This window comes from Oryctolagus cuniculus, chromosome 18 (genome assembly GCF_964237555.1).
Source record: "Oryctolagus cuniculus chromosome 18, mOryCun1.1, whole genome shotgun sequence".
NCBI lineage: Eukaryota > Metazoa > Chordata > Mammalia > Lagomorpha > Leporidae > Oryctolagus > Oryctolagus cuniculus.
This window is the reverse complement of record NC_091449.1, coordinates 57,227,149-57,252,190: the sequence shown is the minus strand read 5'-3', so window position 1 is coordinate 57,252,190 and position 25,042 is coordinate 57,227,149. Positions and strand designations below refer to the sequence as shown.

The 25,042-nt window shown below is 44.9% G+C and overlaps 1 protein-coding gene across 3 annotated transcripts in view; it reads left to right on the top strand.

The window, feature by feature from the left end:
• RFWD3 (ring finger and WD repeat domain 3) overlaps positions 1 to 25,042 on the top strand; it is a 51,833-nt gene that overhangs the window by 4,368 nt on the left and 22,423 nt on the right. For 2 of the 3 annotated variants that reach the window (XM_008257611.4, XM_051847291.2), the window contains exons 2-6: positions 6,154 to 6,772; positions 16,594 to 16,796; positions 21,379 to 21,449; positions 23,589 to 23,783; positions 23,865 to 23,956. In XM_008257611.4, coding sequence (XP_008255833.2) covers positions 6,156 to 6,772; positions 16,594 to 16,796; positions 21,379 to 21,449; positions 23,589 to 23,783; positions 23,865 to 23,956 — 1,178 coding nt within the window. In that variant the 5' untranslated portion in view covers positions 6,154 to 6,155. The remainder of the gene's footprint in view (positions 1 to 6,153; positions 6,773 to 16,593; positions 16,797 to 21,378; positions 21,450 to 23,588; positions 23,784 to 23,864; positions 23,957 to 25,042) is intronic. The other variant, XM_008257612.4, reaches the window with a different exon arrangement.

The window sequence follows — 25,042 nt, the reverse complement described above, 5'->3', positions numbered from 1 at the left end:
ATGCTTCTCTATTTTCCAACTGATGTTAGGTTTGTTAGGAAATCTCTGTTAAGAACTTACTCGATTCTTGGGGGGTAAACCCCTACACTCCCCATGTCTCTTGGAGTGTTCTCATCTGTCAGGTTTCCTGAGCCCTCAGAGTGCAGCCAAGGATATCCTGGATCTCTTCTGCACAGTCCATCGTGTAAATTCTGCTTCCAGCCAAACATCATCGCCTAGATCTTTGTGATACAGGTCACCTCGTCCTCTCCCAGCGCAGCTCTCTGATGTCGTTAGCTAGTATCAGGGGTTTATTGGGCTTCTTTATAGGTCTCCGTGAGTTCCCAAGCAGACCAGGTGGCCCAGAAGACTGGGCATAGCTATTGCTCACTGAGCTCCTAGAAGGCTCTACCCATTTTGTTTTATGATTTTTCTTTTTTCCCCTAGCATTTTTTAAAAATGGATTTATACTCCTAAAATCCTAAGATTTTAACTAGTTTGGTTTTGTAAATTTGAACATTTTTTCTCTGCTCTTTCTTAACATTTTCTTCCTTTCTTCCAACTAGTTTTCTGTTTGTCTGCTTTAGTCTCTGTCTTATTGGGGCTTTCCTCAAATGTCAATTGATCTTTGTTTGTTTTTGTGTTTGTTTTAAGTCAGACAGGCAGCTCCCATCTATTGGTTCACTCCCCACATGTCCAGGACTGGGCTAGGCCAAAGCTGAGAGCCTGAAAATAAATCCAGATCTCACACACCAGTGGCAGGGACCAATTACTTGAGCCATCACTTGCTCCTTCTCAAGAGTCTACATTAGCAGGAAGATGGAATTAAGAAATAAGAGCTGGGGGGGAGGGTCGGCGCTGTGGCTCACTTGGTTAATCCTCCGCCTGTGGCGCCAGCATCCCATATGAGTGCCACGTTGCAGTCCTGGTTGCTCTTCTTCCAGTCCAGCTCTCTGCTGTGGCCTGGGAAGGCAGTGGAGGATGGCCCAATTGCTTGGGCCTCTGTACCCACATGGGAGACCAGGAGGAAGCACCTGGCTCCTGGCTTTGGACCAGCGTAGCTCTGGCCATAGCGGCTATTTGGGGGGACAACCAATGGAAGGAAGACCTTTCTCTCTGTCTCTCTCTCACTATCTAACTCTATCTGTCAAATTAATAATAATAATAATAAAATAAGAACTTGAATTCAAACCCTGGGACTCTGATATGAGATGTAAGAGTCTTAACTCTGCTATGTAGGACACCTGTCCTTTTTAATTTTATATAATTTTGTTCCTAAGGTTAAACAGCGGGTTTTTTTTTTTTGTTTTTTTGTTTTTTTTTTTTAAGATTTATTTTATTGGGGCTGGCGCTGTGGAGAAGCAGATAAAGCTGCCTCCTATCATGCCAGCATCCCATTTGGGCATTGGTTTGAGACCCGACTGCTCCACTTCCAATCCAGCTCCCTGCAAATGTGCCTGGGAAAGCAGTAGAAGATGGCCCAAGTGCTTGGGCCCCTGCACCCACGTGGTAAACCCAGAAGAAGCTCCTGGCTCCTGGCTTCAGTCTGGTCCAGTTCTGGCCACTGTAGCCATTTGGGGAGTAAACTAGCAGATAAAAGACCTCTCTCCCTCTATTTTTCTGTAACTGCCTTACAAGTAACTAAAGTAAATCTTTTAAAAATAAAGAAAAAAAATTTACTTTATTTTGAAAGTCAGAATTAAAAAGAAAGAAATCTTCTCTCAGCTGGGTCTCTCTCCAGATGGCCATAACAGCAAACACTGAGCCAGGCTGAAGCTAGTAGCTGGGAGCTTCATCCGCGTCTCCCATGTGGGTGGCAGAAGCACAAACACTTGGGCCATTTTTCACTGCTTTTCCCAAGCCATTAGTAAGGAGCTGGATTGGAAGTAGAGCAGACAGGATGTGAACTAGTGCTCATGTCGGATGCTGGTGTTGCAGATGGTGACTTTACCCATTATACCACAGTGCCAATCCCTCTTTTTAAGGTTTATTTATTTGAAAGAGTTTCAGAGAGAGAGAGATAACCTCCATCCACTGTTTCACTCTCCAGATAGCCACATTGACCAGGGTTGAGCCAGGCTGAAGTCAGGACATGGCCATCTTCTGCTTTTCCCAGGCCGTGCAGCCAGGACATAGCCTGTACCCTTATGGGGAGCCAATATTGCGGGCAGCAGTTTTGCCTGCTTTGCCATAACATTGACCTGTTTATTTTTAAAGGGAGACCCTTGGAAAGTTGATTAGAAGCTTTGAGTTGCTAAGCCCTATCAATTATTGTGCTTTTACTGCTAGATAATATTCATAGACCCATCTGTTTTCTTGGGGAACTCATCGTTGTGAGTTATAAAGATCTGTTTTTATTGGACTTGTTTTCTTTAGAGAGCAGTTTTCTAGGGCATAAGGAATGTACAATCCGTAAACTGGAAGATTGTATCCTGGGTTTTTGCAGGTCACAGAAGCTGGAGAGAAAGGTTGGGATTATCTGATGTTCCTCAGTTTGTAGACTTTTACTTACCCACTTATTTTCACTGTTGTGCTGCCTTCTATTCTGGTTGTAAGCCTGTCTGGTTCACACTTTTAGTTTTCTACAAATTAGGGGGAGAAGGAATTTTTTTTTATTTGACTGGCTAGTGTTTCGTTGAAAAGGAGACAGGCTAACTACTTTACAGGCTCTTAACTAACCTGCTTCAGCTCCATTTAAGATTCATTCATTCATTTGAAAGGCAGAGTAACAGAGAAACATCTCCATTCACTAATTCACTCCCCAGAAGCCTGCAATAGCTAGGGCTGAACCAGACTGAAGCCAGAAGCCACGAATTCCATCAGGATCTCCCATGTGAGTGGCAGGAACCCCAGTACCAGGGCCATTATCTGCTGCCTTCCAGGTGCATTAGCAGGAAACTGGGTTGGAAGCACAGTAGCTGGAACTCAAACCAGCACACCAGTATGGTATGCTGGCATCCCAAGCTGCAGCTTAGCCTGCTACACCATAGTGCCCACCACTTCAGCTTCATTTTCTAACACTGACTTTTGTGATACCTGGTTTCCCCAAACTCCTTAGTGGAACTCAGCTAGCATCTCAAATACACGTTTTCCCCCACTCTGCAGGAATGAGTTTTACCTTTTCATTTCTACTAAGTAATATTCAGTCGTCAGTTCCCTTTATTTATGGTCTCAAAAAGCTAGTTTGTGTATCTCATATCCTAGTTACATTTGCATTGTCCTTGTATAATTGCCTAAATTTACTCAGCCCAGTCTAGTCCAATCTGCAATCCCACCACTTCAGGGAAATTGTTCCTTTTAGGTTATCTAGTATTCCAAATTGCTAAATCTAGTTGCCATTCTTGCCCACAAGCACTTGACACTCTTGACCATGCCTTCCTTGAAACCTTCTAAGACTTCATAGTGTTCATTACTGGCTTTTTCTGATGCTATTTTCCTTTTAATGTTAGTGTCTCTGAGTTTAGTCTTTGGCCCTCTTCTATCAATCTCCTTTGGTGGTGTGGTCTGCTTCTGGGATTTTTTTTTTTTTTTTTTTTTTTGACAGGCAGAGTGGACAGTGAGAGAGAGAGAGAGACAGAGAGAAAGGTCTTCCTTTTGCCGTTGGTTCACCCTCCAATGGCTGCCGCGGCCAGCGCGCTGCGGCCGGCGCACCGCGCTGATCCGATGGCAGGAGCCAGGAGCCAGGTGCTTTTCCTGGTCTCCCATGGGGTGCAGGGCCCAAGCACCTGGGCCATCCTCCACTGCACTCCCGGGCCACAGCAGAGGGCTGGCCTGGAAGAGGGGCAACCAGGACAGAATCCGGCGCCCCAACCGGGACTAGAACCCGGTGTGCCGGCGCCGCTAGGCGGAGGATTAGCCTAGTGAGCCGCGGCGCCGGCCTGCTTCTGGGATTTTAAGAAGCATGTTTTAGTAAAGATGTCTATTATTTTCTGTCTCCACCGCTGGTACTCTTGCTCAAGCATTTGTGATCATTGGCTTGACTTTTAAATTTTAAAGATTTATTTATTTATTTGAGAGGCAGAACAAGAGAGATCTTCTGTCTACTGGATCACTCCTCAAATGGCTGCAACAGCCAGAGCTAGGCTGATTTGAAGCCAGGAGCCAAGACCTTTCCCTGGGTCTCCTACATGGGTGCAGGGGTCCAAGGACTTGTACCATCTTCTGCTGCCTTCCCAGGTGCATTAGCAGGAAGCTGGATCAGAAGTGGAGCAGCTGGGACTGGAACCAGTATCCATATGGGATGCCGGCACGGCAGGTGGCGGCTTTACACACTAGGTCACAGTGCTGGCCCCTGGCTTGACTCTTAAAATAGCCTCTACCCTGGTTACCACACTTGCATGCTTACTCCTCTAAGATCTGTTCCTGAAACACAAGAAACTCCGTATCCATGAGGCCTTAAATGATAATATTCTGACCATCAGCCTCATATACTATCCATTCTTCCTCACTGTGCTCTTTAAACTAGTGTGCTAGCTTCTGAATACACCAGACACCAAGCTTCAGCAAGGACCTTGTACCAATTTCCTCTGAAATGGCCAGCCTCTTTTAATCCTGTATGCTTCTACTCAGTTTTCATTTTTTGGAAAGGCCTTCCTTCACAACTGTTTGGGTTTTTTGTTTTGTTTTGTTTTTTCTAAGATTTATTTATTGGGTCTGGTTTTGTGGCATAGTGGGTTAAGCCACCACCTGCAACTCTGTCATACCATCTGGCTGCCAGTTTGAGACCTGACTGCTCTACTTCCAATCCAGCTTGCTACTAATCCACCTGGGAAAGCAGTGAAGGATGGCCAGGTGCTTGGGCTCCTGTACCCACATGGGAGACCAGAAAAGACTCTGGGCTCTTGACTTTAGCCTGGCACAGCCCTGGCTGTTGCAGCCATTTAGGGAGTGATCCAGCAGATGCAAGATCGATCCCTCCCTCCCTCGCTCCCTCCTTCTCTGTAACTGCCTTTTAAATAAAATAAATAAATCTTAAAACACTTTTAAAAACTACAAAAAGGATTTATTTATTTATTTATTTGAAAGGTAGAGTTACAGAGAGGGAGAGTCAGAGAGATATTTTCCATCCACCTATTCACTCCTAAATGATCACAACAGCCAGAGCTGGGCTGATCCAAAGCCAGGAGCCAGGAGCTTCTTCCAGGTCTCCCACATGGGTGCAGAGGCCCAAGGACTTGGACCATCCTCTACTGCTTTCCGCAGGCTATTAGCAGAGAGCTCAATTGGAAGTGGAGCAGCCACTTTACAAACAGTTGTGTGGAGCCAACCCCAAGATTCTTAATAAATATTTGTTGAAAGGACCAACCTAATGAAATTAGAGATGGGAAACAAAACAAATTGGATAAATAAAGATTGCTTAGCCTTTTTGGAGATATTAAATTTCTATTGTTGGTTAGTAACTGAGTTAATTTTGCAAGTGTTAAAATGTGCTGTTTGTAATTTTTGATGTCCTGATGAATATTACCATCTAAAATTAGGTGTGTCATCAGATGCATTTGTTTTTGCAAAATATCCGTATTGCAGTCAAGACAGAACTGCAGAGTGTCTGGGAGGTTGGTTTCCGACCCAATAGTTCAATCCTCTTATGTTATAGATATAATTTGGATGATACTTCTGTGGTCACAGGATTTCATGTTGTTGAAAGATGAACTGGGAAACTGATTATAAGTGCTTCTTTTGTGGGAGAAAAAAGTACATGATGACCAAAACATTTCAACTCAAATAAGTAACTAGGCCTAGACATTTGGCCTACCACCAGTTAAGACTTGCATTGAGACACGTACTGCATCCCATATTGGAGTGTCTTGGATTCACATCTCACTCTATGCCTGATTCCATCTTCCTGCTAATGCGAGCCCTGGGAGGCAGCAGATGATGGTTCAAGTAGTTGGATTCCTGCCACTTAAATGGAAAACCTGGATTGGGTTCTTGGCTCCCAAATTCAACCTCATTCAGCTGTAACCATTGTAGGCATTTGGGGAGTGAACCAACAAACAAGAGCTCTCTCTCTTAGCCGTGTCTCTCAGATAAAAAAATGACTAAAATCTTTAAGCCTGTTAGTTTTGCTGACAGAATGATATTAACAAAATTCTGAAAGACTAGGTATGATTCTATCAGCTATGTAACGTGTTTTGTCTATTTTACTAATAATACTTTTTACAAATATTTCTGTAGTTATGGCTCATGAAACAATGGAATATAGTATCCAAGCACAGTTAGATAATCCTGCTTCAGAAGCTGTTCCTGAAGTCATCAGCAGCCAAGGAGGACCGCTTCTGCTCCAGCCTGCTCCTGTTGAAGTTGTCAGCAGCCAAGGAGGACCGCTTATGCTCCCGCCTATTCCTGTCGAAGTCCTGAGCAGACAAGAGCAACCACCCTTTCTTCAGCCTATTGCTGTTGACGTTGTCAGCAGCCAAGGGACGCCATCCTTGTTCCAGCCTGTTCCTGCTGAAGTGGTCAACAGCCACTTGGTAGCACCTCTGTTCCAGCCTGCTCCACAGGTGGCCACCAGTCTGACAGAGGAAGTGGAGCCTGCAAGAGAAGCGAGCGTGAATATGAATCCAGGAGCTTCAGAGGAGCAAGGGCAGAGACCTGGTGCTGTTCGCACACCCCGAGGGGCTTCATTAGAGTCAGTGAATAGCTTCATTAATGGTCTGCAGAGACTTCATGGAATGCTAGAATTCCTGAGACCTTCATCTTCAGACCACAATGTGGGGCCACTGAGAGTGAGGAGAAGGGGATCTGCCTCACGCAGAGCAAGAGCTGGAGGGTCGCAGAGGACTGATAATACCAGGTAAATATTTATATATAAGTCATGTGATTAGTGCCATACCACTAGGAATTATGAAACTCAGATTCAGATCTTATCCCCAGTGCTGCCAGACTGGCAGTGTGACCTTTTAGCGTGTCAGATAACCTTTCTGAACCTGCTGCTTCCTTGTAAGTCAGATGGGGAAGTTCCTGCCTCATTTACATCGCAAAATAATTGAAGATATCAGTTACACTGAAGTGCTTTGAAAACTAGGTGGTAGTTTTTGTTTTTTGACAATAATTTTTGTGGAAGTTAGCTCTTTAGATCATTTGTGTCGTCTTTTTTTTTTTTTTTTTTTTTTTTTAAGTTATTTTGTTTATTTGAAAGGCAGTTTAGACAGGGAGAGAGAGATCTTCAGTCTGATGGGTCATTCCCCAAATAACCAAGATGACCAGGGCTGGGACAGACTGAAGGCAGGTCATCCAGCCCTGGCTGTTAATGACATTTGGGAAGTGAAGCAGCAGAAAGAAGATCTATCTTTCAAATAAATAAATAAGTACTTTTGGGGAAAATTTTAAAAAGCATGGCTGTTAAGCCTCTGCCTGTAGTGCTAGCATCCCATATGGGTGCTGGTTTGAGTCCTGGCTGTTCCACTTCAATTCAGCTCTCTGCTGATGGCCTGGGAAAGCAGTGGAAGATTGCCCATTTACATGGGAGACCTGGAAGAAGCTTCTGGCTCCTGGCTTTGGATTGGCCCAGGAAGAAGCTCCTGGCTTTGGATTGGCCCAGCTCTGGCCATTGCAGCCATTTGGGGAGTGAACCAGCAAATGGGAGGACCTCTCTCTTTTTAAAGATTTATTTATTATTTGAATGTCAGAGTTACACAGAGACAGGAGAGGCAGAGAGAGAGAGAGGTCTTCCATCCGATGGTTCACTCCCCAGATGGTCGCAATGGCCGGAGCTGCGCTGATCCAGAGCCAGGAGCCTCTTCCAGGTCTCCCAGGTGGGTGCAGGGACCCAAGGACTTGGGCCATCTTCTACTGCTTTCCCAGGCCATAGCAGAGAGCTGGATCAAAAGTGGAGCAGCGGGGACTAGAACAGGCACCCATATGGGATGCCAGCACTTCAGGCCAGGGCATTAACCTGCTGCGCCACAGCGCCGGCCCCTACACATTACTCTTTAAGCTGTCTTCCCCTGGATTATAAAGGTAGAGTAAGATTTCATACATTGGTGTGAGGTGAAGGCACCTTTGTAGCACATGTTGGGGCCCCTGTTGAAGTAAGCAAGTGGACCACGTTTCCATGGCTAAGAACTGAGAGTGGTATCCCCAGGAGCTGGCGAATTGCCTAGAGGCCTGTTAGAGGAGTTGTCCCCAGCCTAGCTTATTGATCACACTATTGCTGGGGAGACCTCTGAGTTGATTGCTCTTAGTTGGGCCTACTGACTTGTATTAGCCAGTTTATGGGAAGGTAACACTTATAAGCCAGATTCAGTTTACAATCAGAAATAGAACCATTATACACCAAATTCTGTTGTCAAAGTCAGAAGGTAAACTTACAGTCAAAAAAATTGCTTGATGCGTGTAGAATCTGTGCTCAGGGAAGGGATTTTAGAATTTAGATATTGTGGTAGAACTTGGCCTAGCAGTTAAGATGATGCTTGCGATGTCCATGACCCATGTCAGAGTATCTGCATTCGAATCCCTGCTCTGTTTCCAATTCTATCTTGCTAATGTGCACTCTGGAGGTCAGCAGGCTCGAGCAGTTGATCTCTGCTACCCACATGGAAGACCTGTATCACATTCTAGGATCTTAGTTTTAGCCTGGTCAGCTCTGGTTGTTGTGGATTTTTGGGGAGTGAACCAGCAGATAGTGTAGCTCTATCTGCCTCTGTGACTCTCAATAAGTATTTATTTTAAAAGATAGTTCCTGGAGCTGGTGTTGTGGCACAGTGGGATAAGCTCCTGCCTGTGACAGTCTGGCTGCTCCATTTTTTCTTAAAGATTTATTTATTTATTTATTTATTTGAAAGGCAGAGGCAGAGAGAAAGAGAGCAGTCTTCTGTCCACTAGTTCACTCCCCCAATGGCCACAACGGCTGGAGCTGGACCAGGAGCCAGGAGCTTCTTCCTGGTCTCCCAAAGAGGTACAGGGGCCCATATGGACTTGAGCTATCTTCCACTGCTTTCCCAGGCTATAGCAGAGAACTGGATCAGAAGTGGAGCAACCAGGACTCAAAACGGTGCCCATATGGGATGCTGTCACTGCAGGTGGCAGCTTTACCCACCATGCCACAGCGCCAGCCCAGAGAAATCTTTCATCTGCTGGTTCAATCCCCAAATGGCCACAGTGGCCAGGCCACAGCCAAGAGCTTGAAGCTTTATCAGATTTCCCACTTGGATGGATGCAGGGCTCCAAATACTTGGGAACATCTGCTGCTTTCCTACACACATTACAAGAAGCTGGATTGGAAATGGAGCAGCCAGGACTTGAACTGGCGTTCACATGTAATGCTGGCTTTGCAGGCATCAGCTTAACCTGCTTTGCCATGACGCTGGCCCATGCTCCATTTCTTACCCAGCTCCCTGCTAATCTGCCTGAGAAAGCAGTGAAGATGGCTGCAGTACTTAAGCTCCTGCCACCCACATAGGAGACTTGAATGGAGTTCCACGCTCTAGACTTCGGCCTGGATTAGTCCTGCCTGTTGCACCATTTGAGGAGTAAACTTGTAAATGTAAGATTGATTCTCTGTCGCTTTCCTTCCCCCCCCCCTTCTCCTCTCCCCTTCTCCCCTTGTCCCCACTCTCCCTCTGTCCTATGCTCTCCCACTCTCCATAATTCTGCCTTTCAAATAAAGAAATAGAAGATAGTTCCTGTAAAAAAAATTTCACTGTGGGAAGATGTCAGTCAAGCTATTTGATCAATAGCCATATATCTTTTTCCACAAAGGAAATAAACCTAAAAGGCAAGAACTGTGCTGTTCAATAGAAAAAACATGGATTTTGAAGCCAGATAAATATGATACTAAAACATTTTTTCCTTAGGTGTGTTGTAAGCACATTCTAGACTTAGCTCACACAAGTGTGAGCTTTCCCAGAACCAATGGCTTATAATATCTGAACTTTTTTTTTTTTTTTCTTGAGATCAGTTTCTCAAATGGTATTTGGCCTTTACTTCCCACACAGACTGTTGAGACCCTGAGCCAGTTGAGATCCTGGCCAAGGTGGACAGCTTTTGTCAGATTCGGCCAAGAAGCCAAAATTAAAGAAAGCTAGATAATGATCCTGCTTTTCCAGTAGGCTGCTTAGTCAAGATCATGAACTTCCTTTCCTTTTTCTTTGTTTGAGGCTGCTTGGTTCTGGATGCTAGGGTTGTCACTTACTTATCGGTGTTTCTAATCCTCCACTTTGTAGGAGATTGAACTTTGTCCTAGAGATGTATATTAGTGAACAAGTTAGTTCAGGAGATATGTTCTCATGGAACATAAGGAATCTAGGACTACAGAGGTTAAAGAATCCAGAGATGACAAGTACAGAGATGGAGGAATATTTCTTGGGTTCTAACATTACCTTCTGTTAGTCTCTGCATAGTTTTCCTTTCCTATGTTCCCACATAACCTTGGAAATGCTGATTTTGCTGTATAAATCTAGTAATGAAAAACAATGTTATAATGTTTTTTAAAAAAAATATTATTTATTTGAAAGGCAGAGTTACAGAGATGTAGAAGCAGAGAGAGAGAGAGGTCTTCCATCTTCTGGTTTACTCCCCAGATGGCCACAATGGCTAGAGCTGGGCCAATCCGGAGCCAGGAGCCAGGAGCTTCGTCCAGGTCTCCCAGGCAGGTGCAGGGGCCCAAGGACTTGGGCCGTCTTCTGCTGCTTTCCCAGGCCATAACAGAGCTGGGTCAGAAGTGGAGCAGCTAGGACTCGAATCGGCACCCATATGGGATGCCAGCACTGTAGGCAGTGGCTTTACTGGCTATGTCACAGTGCCAGCCCCGATTTATGTATTTATTTGAAGGCAGAGTGACAGTTTCCATTCACTGGTTCACTCCCCAAATGGCTGCAGCCAGGGCTGGGTTCAAGCTGAAGTCAGGAGCCCAGAACTCCGTCTGGATCTCCCACATGGGTGACAAGAACTCAAGTACTTGAGCCATTACTCAGTGCTTCCCATTGCAATACATCAGGGATCTGTATTCAAAGCAGAGTATCTCAGACTTATATAGGCATCCCAAGCAACAGCTTAACTAAGTTTTTAAAAATTTAATTTGAGGCCGGCGCCGCAGCTCACAAGGCTAATCCTCTGCCTTGCGGCGCCGGCACACCGGGTTCTAGTCCCGGTCGGGGCGCCGGATTCTGTCCCGGTTGCCCCTCTTCCAGGCCAGCTCTCTGCTGTGGCCAGGGAGTGCAGTGGAGGATGGCCCAAGTACTTCAGCCCTGCACCCCATGGGAGACCAGGAGAAGCACCTGGCTCCTGCCATCAGATCAGCGCAGTGCGCCGGCCACAGCGCGCTAGCCGCGGCGGCCATTGGAGGGTGAACCAACAGCAAAGGAAGACCTTTCTCTCTGTCTCTCTCTCTCACTGTCCACTCTGCCTGTCAAAAAAAAATTAAAAAAAAAAAAATTTTAATTTGAGAGACAGAGAATTCCCATCTACTGATTAACTTCCCAGATATGTGCAACAGTGAGCTTAGAAGCCAGGAATTTGACCAAGGTCTCCCACATGGGTTGCAGGGACACAACCACTTGAGCCATTGCCTTTTGACTCCCAGGGTATGTGTTAGCAGGAAGCTGAAATCAAGAAAGGAGCCAGATATCAAACCCAAATACTCAGATAGGAATGAGGAATAATGAAAAGAGAGCCACAAGGGACATTGCTAGGCATACCAACATATTTAATGGGAGTCTTCGAAGGAAAGGAGAGAGGAATGTGGCAAAAAGATTATTTGAGGATGTAATGATTGAAAACTTCTCAAATTTGATAGAAAACTATATATTTGAGAAACTAACTCTAAATGGGTTAAATTTACAGAGACCTTCACGTAGACACGTGATCAGGCTGTCAAAGCCAAAGAATCTTGAAATCATCAGTAAAAATCAATTATGTAAAAGAGACTCAATAAAAATTTTTTTGAAGATTAATTTATTTGAAAGGCAGACTTACAGAGAGAAATCTTTTATCTGTTGGTGTATTCACCAAATGGTTGCAGTGGTCGGGGCTGGGTCAGGCAGAAACCAGGTGCCAGGAGCTTCTTACATGTCTTCCACATAACTGAAAAGGTCCAGGCACTTAGGCCATCCTCCACTGCTTTCCCAGGTATATTAGCAGGGAACTAGATTGGAAGTGGAGTAGCCAGAACCAGTATCCATTTGGGATGCTGGCACTACAGGTGGAGGCTTAACCCTCTGTAGCACAGTGCTGGCCCTTTGCAATAAAATTAATACCTGATTATGCATCAGGAACCATTGGAGGTCAGAAGATAATTGGATGACTTTGAAAGTTCTGAAAGAAAATAATAGTTAACCAAGAATTCTTCAAACATAAAAAATTAGGCATTCTGGGATTGAAAAAGAAAAGCAGAATTTCTTAGAAGAGATGCTGGAAACTAAAGACAGTCCTTCAGGCTGAAATTAGATAACACCAAACTTAAATTGGATCCACCTGAAGAAATAGAGCACCAGCAAAGATAACTACATTTGTAATGTAAAATATATAAACATCTTTTGCTTATAACTCTCCTGATTAAGAAACAGTAGGGTAAGAAAATAGGTATAAATCTGTATTGAAGGTTGTGTATTGTCAGATGTAATTTATATGTGAACAAAAAATAATTGGGAAGGAAATGAAGCTTTATAGGAATAAAATTTTAATATACTTTTGAAGGACGCAGATATTAATCTGGACCAGATTGTTAGAAATTGGGTTGTTAATTGTAAATCTGAAGAAAACTGTTAAGAAATTATCAAGGGGTAGGCATTTAGCCTAGTAGACAGGATGCCCATATACATGTTGGCATTCAGTATCTGACTCTGGGTTCCTGCCATCCATGTGAGAGACCTAGATTGGATTGTTAGCTCCTGACTTCCACCCATCTTAGTCCTGGCTGTTGTAGGCATTTGGGAAGTCAACCAGAAGATAGGAGCCCTTCCTCCCTCTCCCCTTCCCCTTCCCCTCCCTCTCTCTAATAAATAGTTTTGTTTAAGTAACTCAAAAATATATAGTGGGGGCTGGCACTATGGTACAGCTGGTTAAAGCCCTGGTCTGCAGTGCCAGCATCCCATATGGGGACAGGTTTGAGTCCCAGCTGCTCTACTTCCAGTATAGCTCTCTGCTATGGCCTGGAAAAGCAGTGGAAGGTAGCCCAAGTTCTTGGGCCCCCGCACCCACATGGGAGACCCGAAAGAAGCTCCTGGCTTCTGACCAGTGCAGCTCCGGCCATTATGGCCAATTGGGAAATGAGCCAGCGGATGGAAGATTCTCTCTCTCTCTCTCTCTCTCTCTCTCGTTCTGCCTTTCAAATAAATAACTCTTAAAATTTATTTTTAAATATGTATTAATTAAGAGGCAGAGAAAGAGCGTATCCACTGGTTCACTCCCCAGATGTTTCAAAGGGCCTGGCAGAGTCAGGATGAGACTGGGAACTACAAGCTCATTCTAGGTAGGAACTCAGTACTTGAGGCGTTACTGCTGCCTCCCAGGGTCTGGATTAGCAGAAAGCTAGAGTCAGGAGCCATAGCCAGGTATTAAACTCAGGTACTCTGATATGAAATACACATATGTCTTAACTGCTAGCACAAACGCTTGCCCCCTCAATAAATTTTAAAAGATTGAAATCCTGATATATGTTTTTTGACCACAGTAGAATGAAATTAGACATCAAAGAAACTTGGAGAATTCATAAATAGGTGGAAATGAACTCCTTAATAACCCAGAACAACAACAAAATTCAAAACAGGCAGAAGGAAATAATGAAAGTAAGAGTAAGATTAATACATGAAATAGAGAATAAAAAAGAGAAAATGAATACAAAAGTCTTTTTAAAAAAAATATTTATTTGAAAAGCAGAGTTACAGATAGGGAGAGACAGAGAGAAAGGTCCCCTACCAGGTGGTTCACTCCACATATGGCCGCAATGGCCAGAGCTGGGCTGAACTGAAGCCAGGAGCCAAGAGCTTCCTCCAGGTCTCCCACGTGGGAGCAGGGTCCCAAGTACCTGGGTCATCCTCCACTGCCTTCCCAGGCTATAAGCAGAGGTGAATTGGACGAGGAGCAGCCAGGACAGAAACCAGCGCCCATATGGGTTGCCAGCACCACAGGCAGAGGCTTAACCTACTATGCCACAGCGCTGGCCTCAGAAGTTGTTTTGTTTTGTTTTTGTTTTTGTTTTTTCAAGATTTATTGTATTTATTTGAAAGACAGAGTTGCAGAGAGGCAGAGACAGAGAGAGAGGTCTTCCATCCGCTGGTTCGCTTCCCAGATGGCCACAACCCCCAGAGCTGTGCCTATCTGAAGCCAGGAGCCAGGAGCTTCTTCCGGATCTCCCATGTGGATGCAGGGGCCCAAGGACCTGGGCCATCTTCCCCATCCTCTGAAGCCGTAGCAGAGAGCTAGATTGGAAGTGGAGCAGCTGGGACTTGAACTGGCACCCATATGTGATGCCAGCACTGCAGGTGGTGACTTTTCCTGCTGTGCCACAGTACTGACCTCCAGTCATACATTTTTTAAAACTAAGTAGGAAGCAGTAGTTTGTCATAAGTTTCAGTCAGATTATTAGAATTCAGAATTCTTCTGTGGAGCAGTCTCCAACACTATTTCTGGGAAATGATTAATATGTCTTAATGTCATAAAGTTACTAAAACTTAAAGTAGGCCGGCGCCGTGGCTCACTAGGCTAATCCTCCGCCTTGCGGCACCGGCACACCAGGTTCTAGTCCTGGTTGGGGCGCCGGATTCTGTCCCGGTTGCCCCTCTTCCAGGCCAGCTCTCTGCTGTGGCCCAGGAGTGCAGTGGAGGATGGCCCAAGTGCTTGGGCCCTGCACCCCATGGGAGACCAGGATAAGTACCTGGTTCCTGCCATCCGATCAGCGCGGTGCGGCGGCCATTGGAGGGTGAACCAACAGCAAAGGAAGACCTTTCTCTCTGTCTCTCTCACTATCCACTCTGCCTGTCAAAAAATAAAAAATAAAAAAAAAAAACTTAAAGTAGGTCTCTTTCCAATAATACTTTATAATTATTAACTAGGCAGCATGTTCTAAAGTTTAGAATACAGCTTCTGGTTTGTTTTCCCAAAGAGAAACTGAGATATGGTGGTTATGGTTAAAACTTAGGCTGGTACTAACTCTTTTCATCCTAAATTGTTTTTTGTTTTGTGATTTTTGTTGTTTTGTTTTGTTTTGTTTTTGGTTTGTTTGTTTGAAAGCCAAAAAAAGGGAGACAGATGGGTAGAACTCCCATACCCTGGTTCACTCCCCAAATAGCTTGCAATAGTTAGGGTGGGGCCAGGCCTGAAGTTGGGAGCCAGCAGCTCAGTCCAGGTTTCTTAGATGAGTGGCAGGAACCCAGTTAGTTGAGCTATTATTACTGGCTCTCAGGGTGTGCATTAGCAGTAAACTGGAATCAGGATCCAGAGCCAGAAATTGAACCCAGGTACTCTGAAGTTGAATGTTGGTGTCTTAAGCACTATGCTAAATGCCCAGTCCTAAATTATTTTCTGATATCATGAGGTTTTTTTTTTTTTTTTTTTTTCTTAAACCAACATTTAAATTTTAAAAGAAAGAGATGGGACAGTGATGACTGAAGCCATTCAGACTTTGTAATCTAAAAGGTCTTTGAATAGCTGCAGTAGCAGAATCCTGTGAGACCATATTTGAACAATGAGATTTCTTTTCTTCTTGCCCACCCTCTATTTTTAAAGATTTATTTATTTTATTTGAAAGGCAGAGTTACAGAGAGGCTGAGAGAGAGAGAGGTCTTCCATCTGCTGGTTCACCCTCCAGATGGCTGCATCCGCCAGAGCTGCGCCAATCGGAAGCCAGGAGCCAGGAGCTTCTGGGTCTCCCATGTGGGTGCTGGGGCCCAAGAACTTAGGCCATCTTCCCTTGCTCTCCAAAGCCATAGCAGGGAGGGAGCTGGATCAGGAGTGAAGCAGCTGGGACTTGAACTGGCACCCATGTGGGATGCTGGCACTGCAGGCGGCAGCTTTACCCGCTACACCACAGCACCGGCCCCTCCTAAGTTCTTTAAAGATATTGACGAATGGCCAAAGATTGGTAGAATTAGCTTTTTTTTTTTTTTTTTTTTTTTTTTTTGACAGGCAGAGTGGACAGTGAGAGAGAGAGACAGAGAGAAAGGTCTTCCTTTGCCATTGGTTCACCCTCCAATGGCCGCCGCGGCCAGCGTGCTGCAGCCAGCACACCACGCTGATCCAATGGCAGGAGCCAGGAGCCAGGTGCTTTTCCTGGTCTCCCATGGGGTGCAGGGCCCAAGCACCTGGGCCATCCTCCACTGCACTCCCTGGCAACAGCAGAGGGCTGGCCTGGAAGAGGGGCAACCGGGACAGAATCCGGCGCCCCAACCGGGACTAGAACCCGGTGTGCCGGCGCCGCTAGGCGGAGGATTAGCCTAGTGAGCCGCGGCGCCGGCCGGTAGAATTAGCTTTTAGCAAAAGGATCAAGCTTTAGTGTGGATAATGTAGCATTGATTGAGTGGAAATTATAGTATCCAGGTCAGCCAGCATTTCCTGAATGTGGCCTGGAAATATATTAAATGGATTAAAATGACTAGGATTTACTCTCTAAATACTGTGGGTAATTATTTTGATTATGGACCATGGTCCTGTGATTCTGTTATCTTTCTGCTCACATAGGTTGAGAGCACCACTGGATACCTATTTTCAGGTGAGCAGGAGCCAGCCTCACTTGTCAGCCATCTCTGATAATTCAGAGACTAGGAATCCTGTGTCTGAAGATTTGCATCTTTCAAGTGGTTCTGATTCTGACAGTGACAGCTCTGCAGAGAATGAAGAGGTGGTTGCCCAGGTAGAGGAACCTGGAGCTGTCATTTTAGAAGGTCAGTATTTCATCCAAGTTTGGATTCACAAGGCTAATATTCACAAAGGTTGGACTTCAGAATAGAAATTCTGTAGATTTGTGCTTTGATACTTTCCCTTTGCCCCCCAAATGTCATGGATTCCTGTTTGAATAGTACAGAGAGCTTTCACTGGCTGTAAGAGAAGATTTGATTTGACCCTCAATTTAGTGTTAATTTTGACCTAGTCAGTTATTTTATAATGGCATTTTATGTCCTTTTATTCCTTTATACATTTAAGAACTAGATTCTTTATTTAAAAGAAGAGTTTTATAAATTCAGCACTCTGTCTAGATTACTACTTTCACATCCTAGTAATGCTATGTGTTGTAAAAGTGGAACTTTATTTACCAATAGGTAAGTGGGCAGAGAATCCTACAGTAGATGTTCTGCTTGCATTGAAAGCCCACTAGTACCCCAGATGGAGGTCTTTCATTACTTTTTCCCAGTAAAAGGTTATGAGGCATCTTGGAAAAACAACTTTCCACATACAGAATGAGCCTCCCACTTTTTATTATACTAGAAAACGAGAAGCCATCTAAAAATCATAGAATTAAGTCAGTAGGCATAGAAGCTACTTTGAAAGGGCTCTTTGTAGTCTAAAATGGAATAATTTGAACGAAAAAGACTGTTGAGTATGCTGTTCTTGGATTATAGGCTTAAATGGATTGAAATGTGTCACATCTGTGAAAATCTATAAATTAGTAATTAGATGCTTAGCCCTATCATATGTTGCTGAACCCATCATTACTCAAAAAAAAAAAAAATATTGTACGTTTATACTTTCTTTCCTATTAAAAAATATATCCAGGATAAGCAAATTGCTCATTGAAGAAGTTGGGGGATTTTTTTTTTTTGTTTATTTTTTTAAAAGATCTATTTATGTACTTGAAAGACAGAATTACAGAGAGAGAGTGAGGAGAGACACAGAGATCTTCCATCTGCTAGTTCACTTTCCAAATGGCCACAACATCCAAGACGGAGCCAGGGTGAAGGGATCCAGGAGCTTCCCCTGGATCTCCTCTGTGGGTGCAGGAGCCCTATCCTCTGCTGCTTTCCCAGGCGTATTAGCTAGGAGCTGGACTGGAAGTTGAGCAGCAGGGACTCGAACAAACACCCATATGCTGGTGCCACAGGCTGGGGCTTTAACCCACTGAGCCATAGTGCCAGCCCCTGAAGAAGTTTTTTATAAATATAAAAATCCCAGCTAACAGTTACAGTATGAATGATATCACTCCTCATGAAATGATGCAAAGATGATCAATGGATCCTAAAGCCATTTGGTTGAAAAGTTGATGGGGTTGGCAGGGGGATGGCACTGTGTTGTATAGCAAGTTAAGCCTCCACCTTCTGTATGAATGCCGGTTCAAGTCCTGGCTGCTTCACTTCCAATCCAGCTCCCTGCTGATGTGCCTGGGAATGCAGCAGAAAATGGCCCAAGTACTAGGTCTCTTACACCCACGTGGAAGACCCAGAAGAAGCCCCTGGCTCTTGGCTTTGGCCTGGCCTACCCCAGCCATTGTGGCCATTTGGGAAGTGAGCCAGAGGACAGACGGAAGATCGATCTCTCTTCCCCCCCCCCCCTTAACTCTGCTTTTATTTATTTATTTTTTAAGATTTATTTATTTTAAAGAGTTACAGAGAGAAGTAGAGACAAAGAGAGAGAGGTCTTTCATCTGCTGGTTCACTCCACAGACGGCCACAACAGCTGGAGCTGCGCCGATCCGAAACCAGGAGCCAGGAGCTTCTTCTAGGTCTCCCAGGTGGGTGCAGGGACCCAAGCACTTGGGCCATCTTCTACTGCTTTCCCAGGCCACAGCAGAGAGCTGGATTGGTAGAGGAGCAGCCGAGACTAGAACTGGTGCCCATATTGGATGCTGGCACTTCAGGCCTGTGCTTTAACCCGCTATGCCACAGCGCCGACACCAAAACTCTGCCTTTCAAATAAAATAAAAAACAAATCATGGGCCGACGCCGTGGCTCACTAGGCTAATCCTCCGCCTGCGGCGCTGGCACCCCGGGTTCTAGTCCCTGTCGGGGCTCTGGATTCTGTCCCGGTTTCTCCTCTTCCAGTCCAGCTCTCTGCTGTAGCCCGGGAGTGCAGTGGAGGATGGCCCATGTCCTTGGGCCCTGTACCCGCATGGGAGACCAGGAGAAGCACCTGGCTCCTGGCTTCAGATCAGCACGGTGCACCGGACGCAACATGCCAGACACAGCAGCCATTGGAGGGTGAACCAACAGAAAAGGAAGAACTTTCTCTCTTTCTCACTGTCCACTCTGCCTGTCCAAAAAAAAAAAAATCTTTAAAAAAATAAAATCTGATGGGGTTCAACCCATTGATCAATCTCAGCATCCCAAAGATTGAGGACCTTATGTGTTACCATCAGAAATACTCGGGGCTGGTGCTGTGGCGCAATGGGTTAACACCCTGACCTGAAGCACCGGCATCCCAAATGGACGTGGTTCGAGGCCCGTCTGCTTCACTTCTGATCCAGCTCTCTGCTGTGGCCTGGGAAAGCAGTGGAGGACGGCCCAAGTCCTTGGGCCCCTGCGCCCATGTGGGAGACCCGGAAGGGGCTCCTGGCTTCAGGTCGATGCAGCTCCAGCCATTGCAGCTGACTGGGGAGTGAACCAGCGGATGGAAGACCTCTCTCTCTGCCTCTCCTCTCCTCTGTGTGGCTCTGACTTTCAAATAAATAAATAAATCTTTAAAAAAATTAATATCTTAAATTCAAGGGCCAGCGTTCTGATGCAGTGAGTTGTGGTGCTGTGGGTTTATCTGCCACTTCTGCCATTTGTAACCCATATCAGAGTGCCAGTTTGAGTCTCAGCTACTCTGCCTTTTTTTTTTTTTTTTTTTTTAAGATTTATTTATTTATTTGAAAGTCAGAGCTACACCAAGAGAAGGAGATGCAGAGAAAGAGAGGTCTTCATTGGCTGGTTCACTCCCCAGTTGACTGCAACGGCCGGAGCTGCGCCAATCAGGAGCCAGGACCTTCTTCTGGGTCTCCCTTGTGGGTGCAGGGAGCCCAAGACCTGGGCCATCTTCTACTGCTTTCACAGGCCATAGCAGAGAGCTGGATCAGAGGTGGAGCTGCCAGGACTCGAACCCTTGCCCATATAGGATGCCAACACTGCCGGCGGCAGCTTTACCTGCTACACCACAGTGCCGGCCCCTACTCTGCTTCTGATCCAGCTTCCTGCTAATACACCTGTAAAAGCAACAGATAATGGACCATATACTTGGGTCCCTGCCATGTAAGTGAGAGACCAGGATGGAGTTCCTGGTTCCTAGTTTCAGCATGGCCCAAACCTAGTTGTTGTAGCCATTTGTGAGTGAACCAGAGGATGGAAGACCTCCCTTCCTCCTATTCCCTCTCCCTCTTTATCTCTGTATTGCCTTTCAAACAAATTTTTTAAAAAAGTAAATTTGTTAAGGGGCCAGCATGATAGTGTAGCAGGTAAAGCCTCTAACTGCAATGCCAGCATCCTATATGGGTACCAGTTTAAGTCCTGGCTGCTCCACTTCTGATCCAGCTCCCTGCTGATGGCCTGGGAAATGCAGCGAAGGATGGTCCACTTGCTTGGGTCCCTGTCATCTATCTGGGAGACCCAGATGAAGCTTCTGTTCCTGTCTTTAACCTAGTCTAGCCCTAGCCATTGTAGCCATCTTGGGAATGAACCAGCACATGGAAGATCTCTGTCTCTCTCTAACTGACTTCCAAGTAAATACATAAATCTTAATAAATAAATGTAAGTAAATTCATTAATATTACTTGGGGAAATTGATATCCTTTTATAGAAATACTGTCAATTAGAAATAGCCTGAAGCCAGTGCCTGTAGTGCCGGCTGCTCAACTTCTGATCCAGCTCTCTGCTATGGCCTAGGAAAGCAGTAGAGGATGGCCCAGGTCCTTGGGCCCTTCCTTGCACCCACGTGGGAGACCTGGAGGAATATCTAGGTTCCTGGCTTTGGATCAGTTGAGCTCTGGCCTTTGTAGTATATTTGGGGAGTGACCCAGTAGATGGAAGACATTTCTCCCTCTCTCTCTACCTCTGCCTCTCTGTAACTCTGTCTTTCAAATAAATAAATAAATCTTTAAAAAAAAAATGTGTTAGTGGAGGTGGCATTGTGGTATAGTGGATTACAGGCTACAAAGCTGCAATCTCATATGAGCCCGGCTACTCCACTTCCATTGGGCTCCCTTCTGATGCACCTAGGAAAGCAGCAACTGATGACCCAAGTACTTGTGGGCTCCTGCCCACGCACGTGAGAAATCTAGGTGGGCTCCCAGCTCCTGGCTTTTTCCTGGTCCAGCCCCAGCCTTTGCAACTATTTGGAAGTGAACCAGAGGATTGAAGATCTCTCTCACTGTCTGTCCCTCTCCCCCTCTCTGTAACTCTGTCTTTCAAATAAATAAAGAAATCTTAAGAATTTCAAGTAAATCTTAAGAAAAAAGAAATAGCTTTAGTGAGTCAGGCTGTCTTCTGCTAGCTTCTTATACCTGATTTGTATCTTCTTTTTTATATTAATATCCTGTCATTTCTGGAAACAATTTGACAGATCAAGTAGGAGGTGTCTCAGCAGAGCAAGAAGTTACATGTGCTAATGAAGGCAAGACCATCTCTGAACAGGTAATCTGAACGTTCTTTTAAATAAAACTTGAATTTTCATTTAAAAAGGGGGCTGCAGGTTAAAATAGAAAGCTTATGGGCGGCTCCTGGCTTCGGATCAGCACGGTGCGCCGGCCACAACGGCCATTGGAGGGTGAACCAACGGTAAAGGAAGATATCTCTGTCTCTCACTGTCCACTCTGCCTATCAAAAAAAAAAAAAAAAAAAAAAAAAAAAAAAACTTATGAGCAAGATGTCCAAGTGTGAGAGGCTAGTGTTGTGGCACAGTGGATTAAGCCACTGCTTGCCTCATCAGCATCTCATGTTGGAGCACTAGTTTGATCCTGGCTACTGCACTTCCAATATATCTTCTTGCTGATGTACGTGGGAAGGCAGCAGAAGATGGCCCAAGTACTTGGTTCCCTGCCAGCCATATGGGAGACCCAGATGGTATTCTGTGCTCTGGGCACCTGGCTTTGCCTGGCACAAACCTGGCTGTTGCAGCCACTTAGGGAGTGAACCAGGGATGGACTCTGTCTCTCCCCTCTCTGTCACTGCCTTTCAGATAAGTAAAATAAATCTTAAAAAAAAAAATCCTTGTAATGGTACCTGTCCCAGTCACTCATTATTTGCCTGTCCTGTCTGCCTAACAATTAATTATCAATTGAGAAAGTTGATGGAAATGTGCTTTATAAACTATCAAGGAAAATATGATTACTGTATAATAGTTTTTGTAACACCTGTACATCATTGTCTTTGAAATGAGACTTTATGTTTGCTGTAAATTCTGCCAGTATCAAAAACATGTACCTACTTTTTGTATGTTTGTATATTATCTCCATGTTTTTATTCCTTCTGTAAAATTTACTTACATGTATATTATTTTTGCGTTATTATATTTACACAGGATTACTTTATACTTTGCTACGTCTTTTTTTTTCCCAAATTTTTAGTTAATTCTTTCCTGATGAACATCGTGTTGGTTTCATTTTTTTTCTCACCTTGATAAAATTTTGCTGCACTAAACATTGTTTTACAGTTGCCTTAGCAAATATTTGTGACTGTAACCATGGGATATTTCTAGCAGAGAGATTCCTAAGTCAAAGGGAAAATAGGCGTGTTTTAATTTTGGTAGACAATACTAAATCACCATCAAATCTGTGCCACTTTTGTGACAGCATTGTGTAAACTTACTATTTCTCCATCACCCTCACTACTGCTTGGTGTCATCGGTTTCTACCAATTTTAATAGATGGAAAATAGTCTGTCTTTAATTTGTGTTTTTTTAATTAAAAATGAACATTTATTTTGCATGTTTGTGTGTGTATATGTAAGGTAACTGTTTATATCCTCTCTATTCCACTGGATTTTTTTTTTCCTTTGACCCACATGAGCTAAATAATACAGCCTGAGTTGATAATGAATGTAATTTTTTTTTTTTTATTTTTTTTTTTTATTTTTTTGACAGGCAGAGTGGACAGTGAGAGAGAGAGACAGAGAGAAAGGTCTTCCTTTGCCGTTGGTTCACCCTCCAATGGCCGCCGCGGCCGGCGCACCGCGCTGATCCGATGGCAGGAGCCAGGAGCCAGGTGCTTCTCCTGGTCTCCCATGGGGTGCAGGGCCCAAGCACCTGGGCCATCCTCCACTGCACTCCCTGGCCACAGCAGAGAGCTGGCCTGGAAGAGGGGCAACCGGGACAGAATCCGGCGCCCCGACCGGGACTAGAACCCGGTGTGCCGGCGCCGCAAGGCGGAGGATTAGCCTAGTGAGCCGCGGCGCCGGCCTAATGAATGTAATTTTTAATATGTACACACCTACAGTTCCTTGTTGTTTATCTTGATAGTTACTAGGGTTTTCTTTGTTTTGTTTTTTGTATCTTTGGACAGATAGCTGCTTTTATTCATATGAATGAAGATAAAAGTAATGTAAGAATTTCTTAAGATCAGAAAAGAGTAATATTTTCATGGCTTGTATTAAATTTTGCCAGATTACATTCTAGAAGGAATGATGAGTGAGTCATGGGTGTTGTAGTTTTCCTATTGCCTTTTCAGTTAGATTTGTATAATTTTTGTATACATTGTTAGTTTGATAGAATTGTAGTCCTCTTCAGGACTGATTTTGTGTTTTCTCTGTCTTGGGTATATTCTGCTTTCTGTTCAGCAGGCTCCCAATGGATCCAGCCCTCTTGTACCTTCTACTTCTGTTGATGATGAAGAAGGAGACACTTGCACAATATGTTTGGAACAGTGGACAAACGCTGGGGAACACCGGCTGACAGCATTACGCTGTGGGCACCTCTTTGGTTATAAGTGCATTTCTAAGTGGCTCAAAGGACAAGCACGAAAATGTCCCCAGGTAAGGACCACAGCTAAGGACCCAGCATGTTAAGTCAGAATTCCTACAATCATACTAATTATGTCCCATTGGGCTCTTTAGTGCAATAAGAAAGCCAAGCACAGTGACATCGTTGTCCTTTATGCCCGAAACCTGAGAGCTTTGGACACTAGTGAACAGGAGCATTTAAGAAGGTAGGTGTTGAGAGTGTGCCTAGCTGGGATATTTCCTTTGGGTTCTTTGGAGGCCCACGTGAAAAAGGAGTATGAACCAATCCTAATGTGGTGCAAGGTTTAACTTGACATATGAGGGTCATTGGTAGTCTGTCTCACAATACTGTTAGTCATACATATCTGATCATCTGAGGAATATCTGCATGGTTTGCTTTCCATCAAGCCTTAAAAATGAGAATTTGGGGGACTAGCATGGCACAGTGGTTTTAAGCCACCACTTGTGACACTAGCGTCACATATCAGAATGCCAAGTTATGGCTGTTCTTGCCTTTTTTTTTTTTTTTTTTTTTTTTTAATCTATTTGACAGGTAAGAAGAGAAAGAGCAAGAGATGTCTTCCATGTTTTGGTTCACTTTCCAAATGACCACAATGACTGAGACTGGTCCAGGCCTAAGCCGGAAGTGCCGAACTCCATCTGGGTCACCCAAATGAGTGGCAGGGGCCCAAGTACTTAGTCCATTTCCCACTGCCTTTCCACACACATTAACAGGGAGTTGAATTGCAAGCAGAGTTCAAACCAATGCTAAGACAGGGGATGTCGCCATTGTAAGCAGCAGAGTAACCGCTGGCCACAATGCCTGTTCCTGTTTCTTTTTTTTTTTATTTTTTTTTTATTTTTTTATTTTTTGACAGGCAGAGTGGACAGTGAGAGAGAGAGAGACAGAGAGAAAGGTCTTCCTTTTTGCCGTTGGTTCACCCTCCAATGGCCACCGCGGCCGGCGCGCTGCGGCCGGCGCACCGCGCTGATCCGATGGCAGGAGCCAGGAGCCAGGTGCTTTTCCTGGTCTCCCATGGGGTGCAGGGCCCAAGCACCTGGGCCATCCTCCACTGCACTCCCTGGCCACAGCAGAGGGCTGGCCTGGAAGAGGGGCAACCGGGACAGAATCCGGAGCCCCGACCGGGACTAGAACCCGGTGTGCCGGCGCCGCTAGGCGAAGGATTAGCCTAGTGAGCCGCGGCGCCGGCCTGTTCCTGTTTCTTAATTCTTCAGTATTAATTTGACCTTCTGCCTATTTCTTTCCAGATTGTCTTTTGGTATGGATGAAT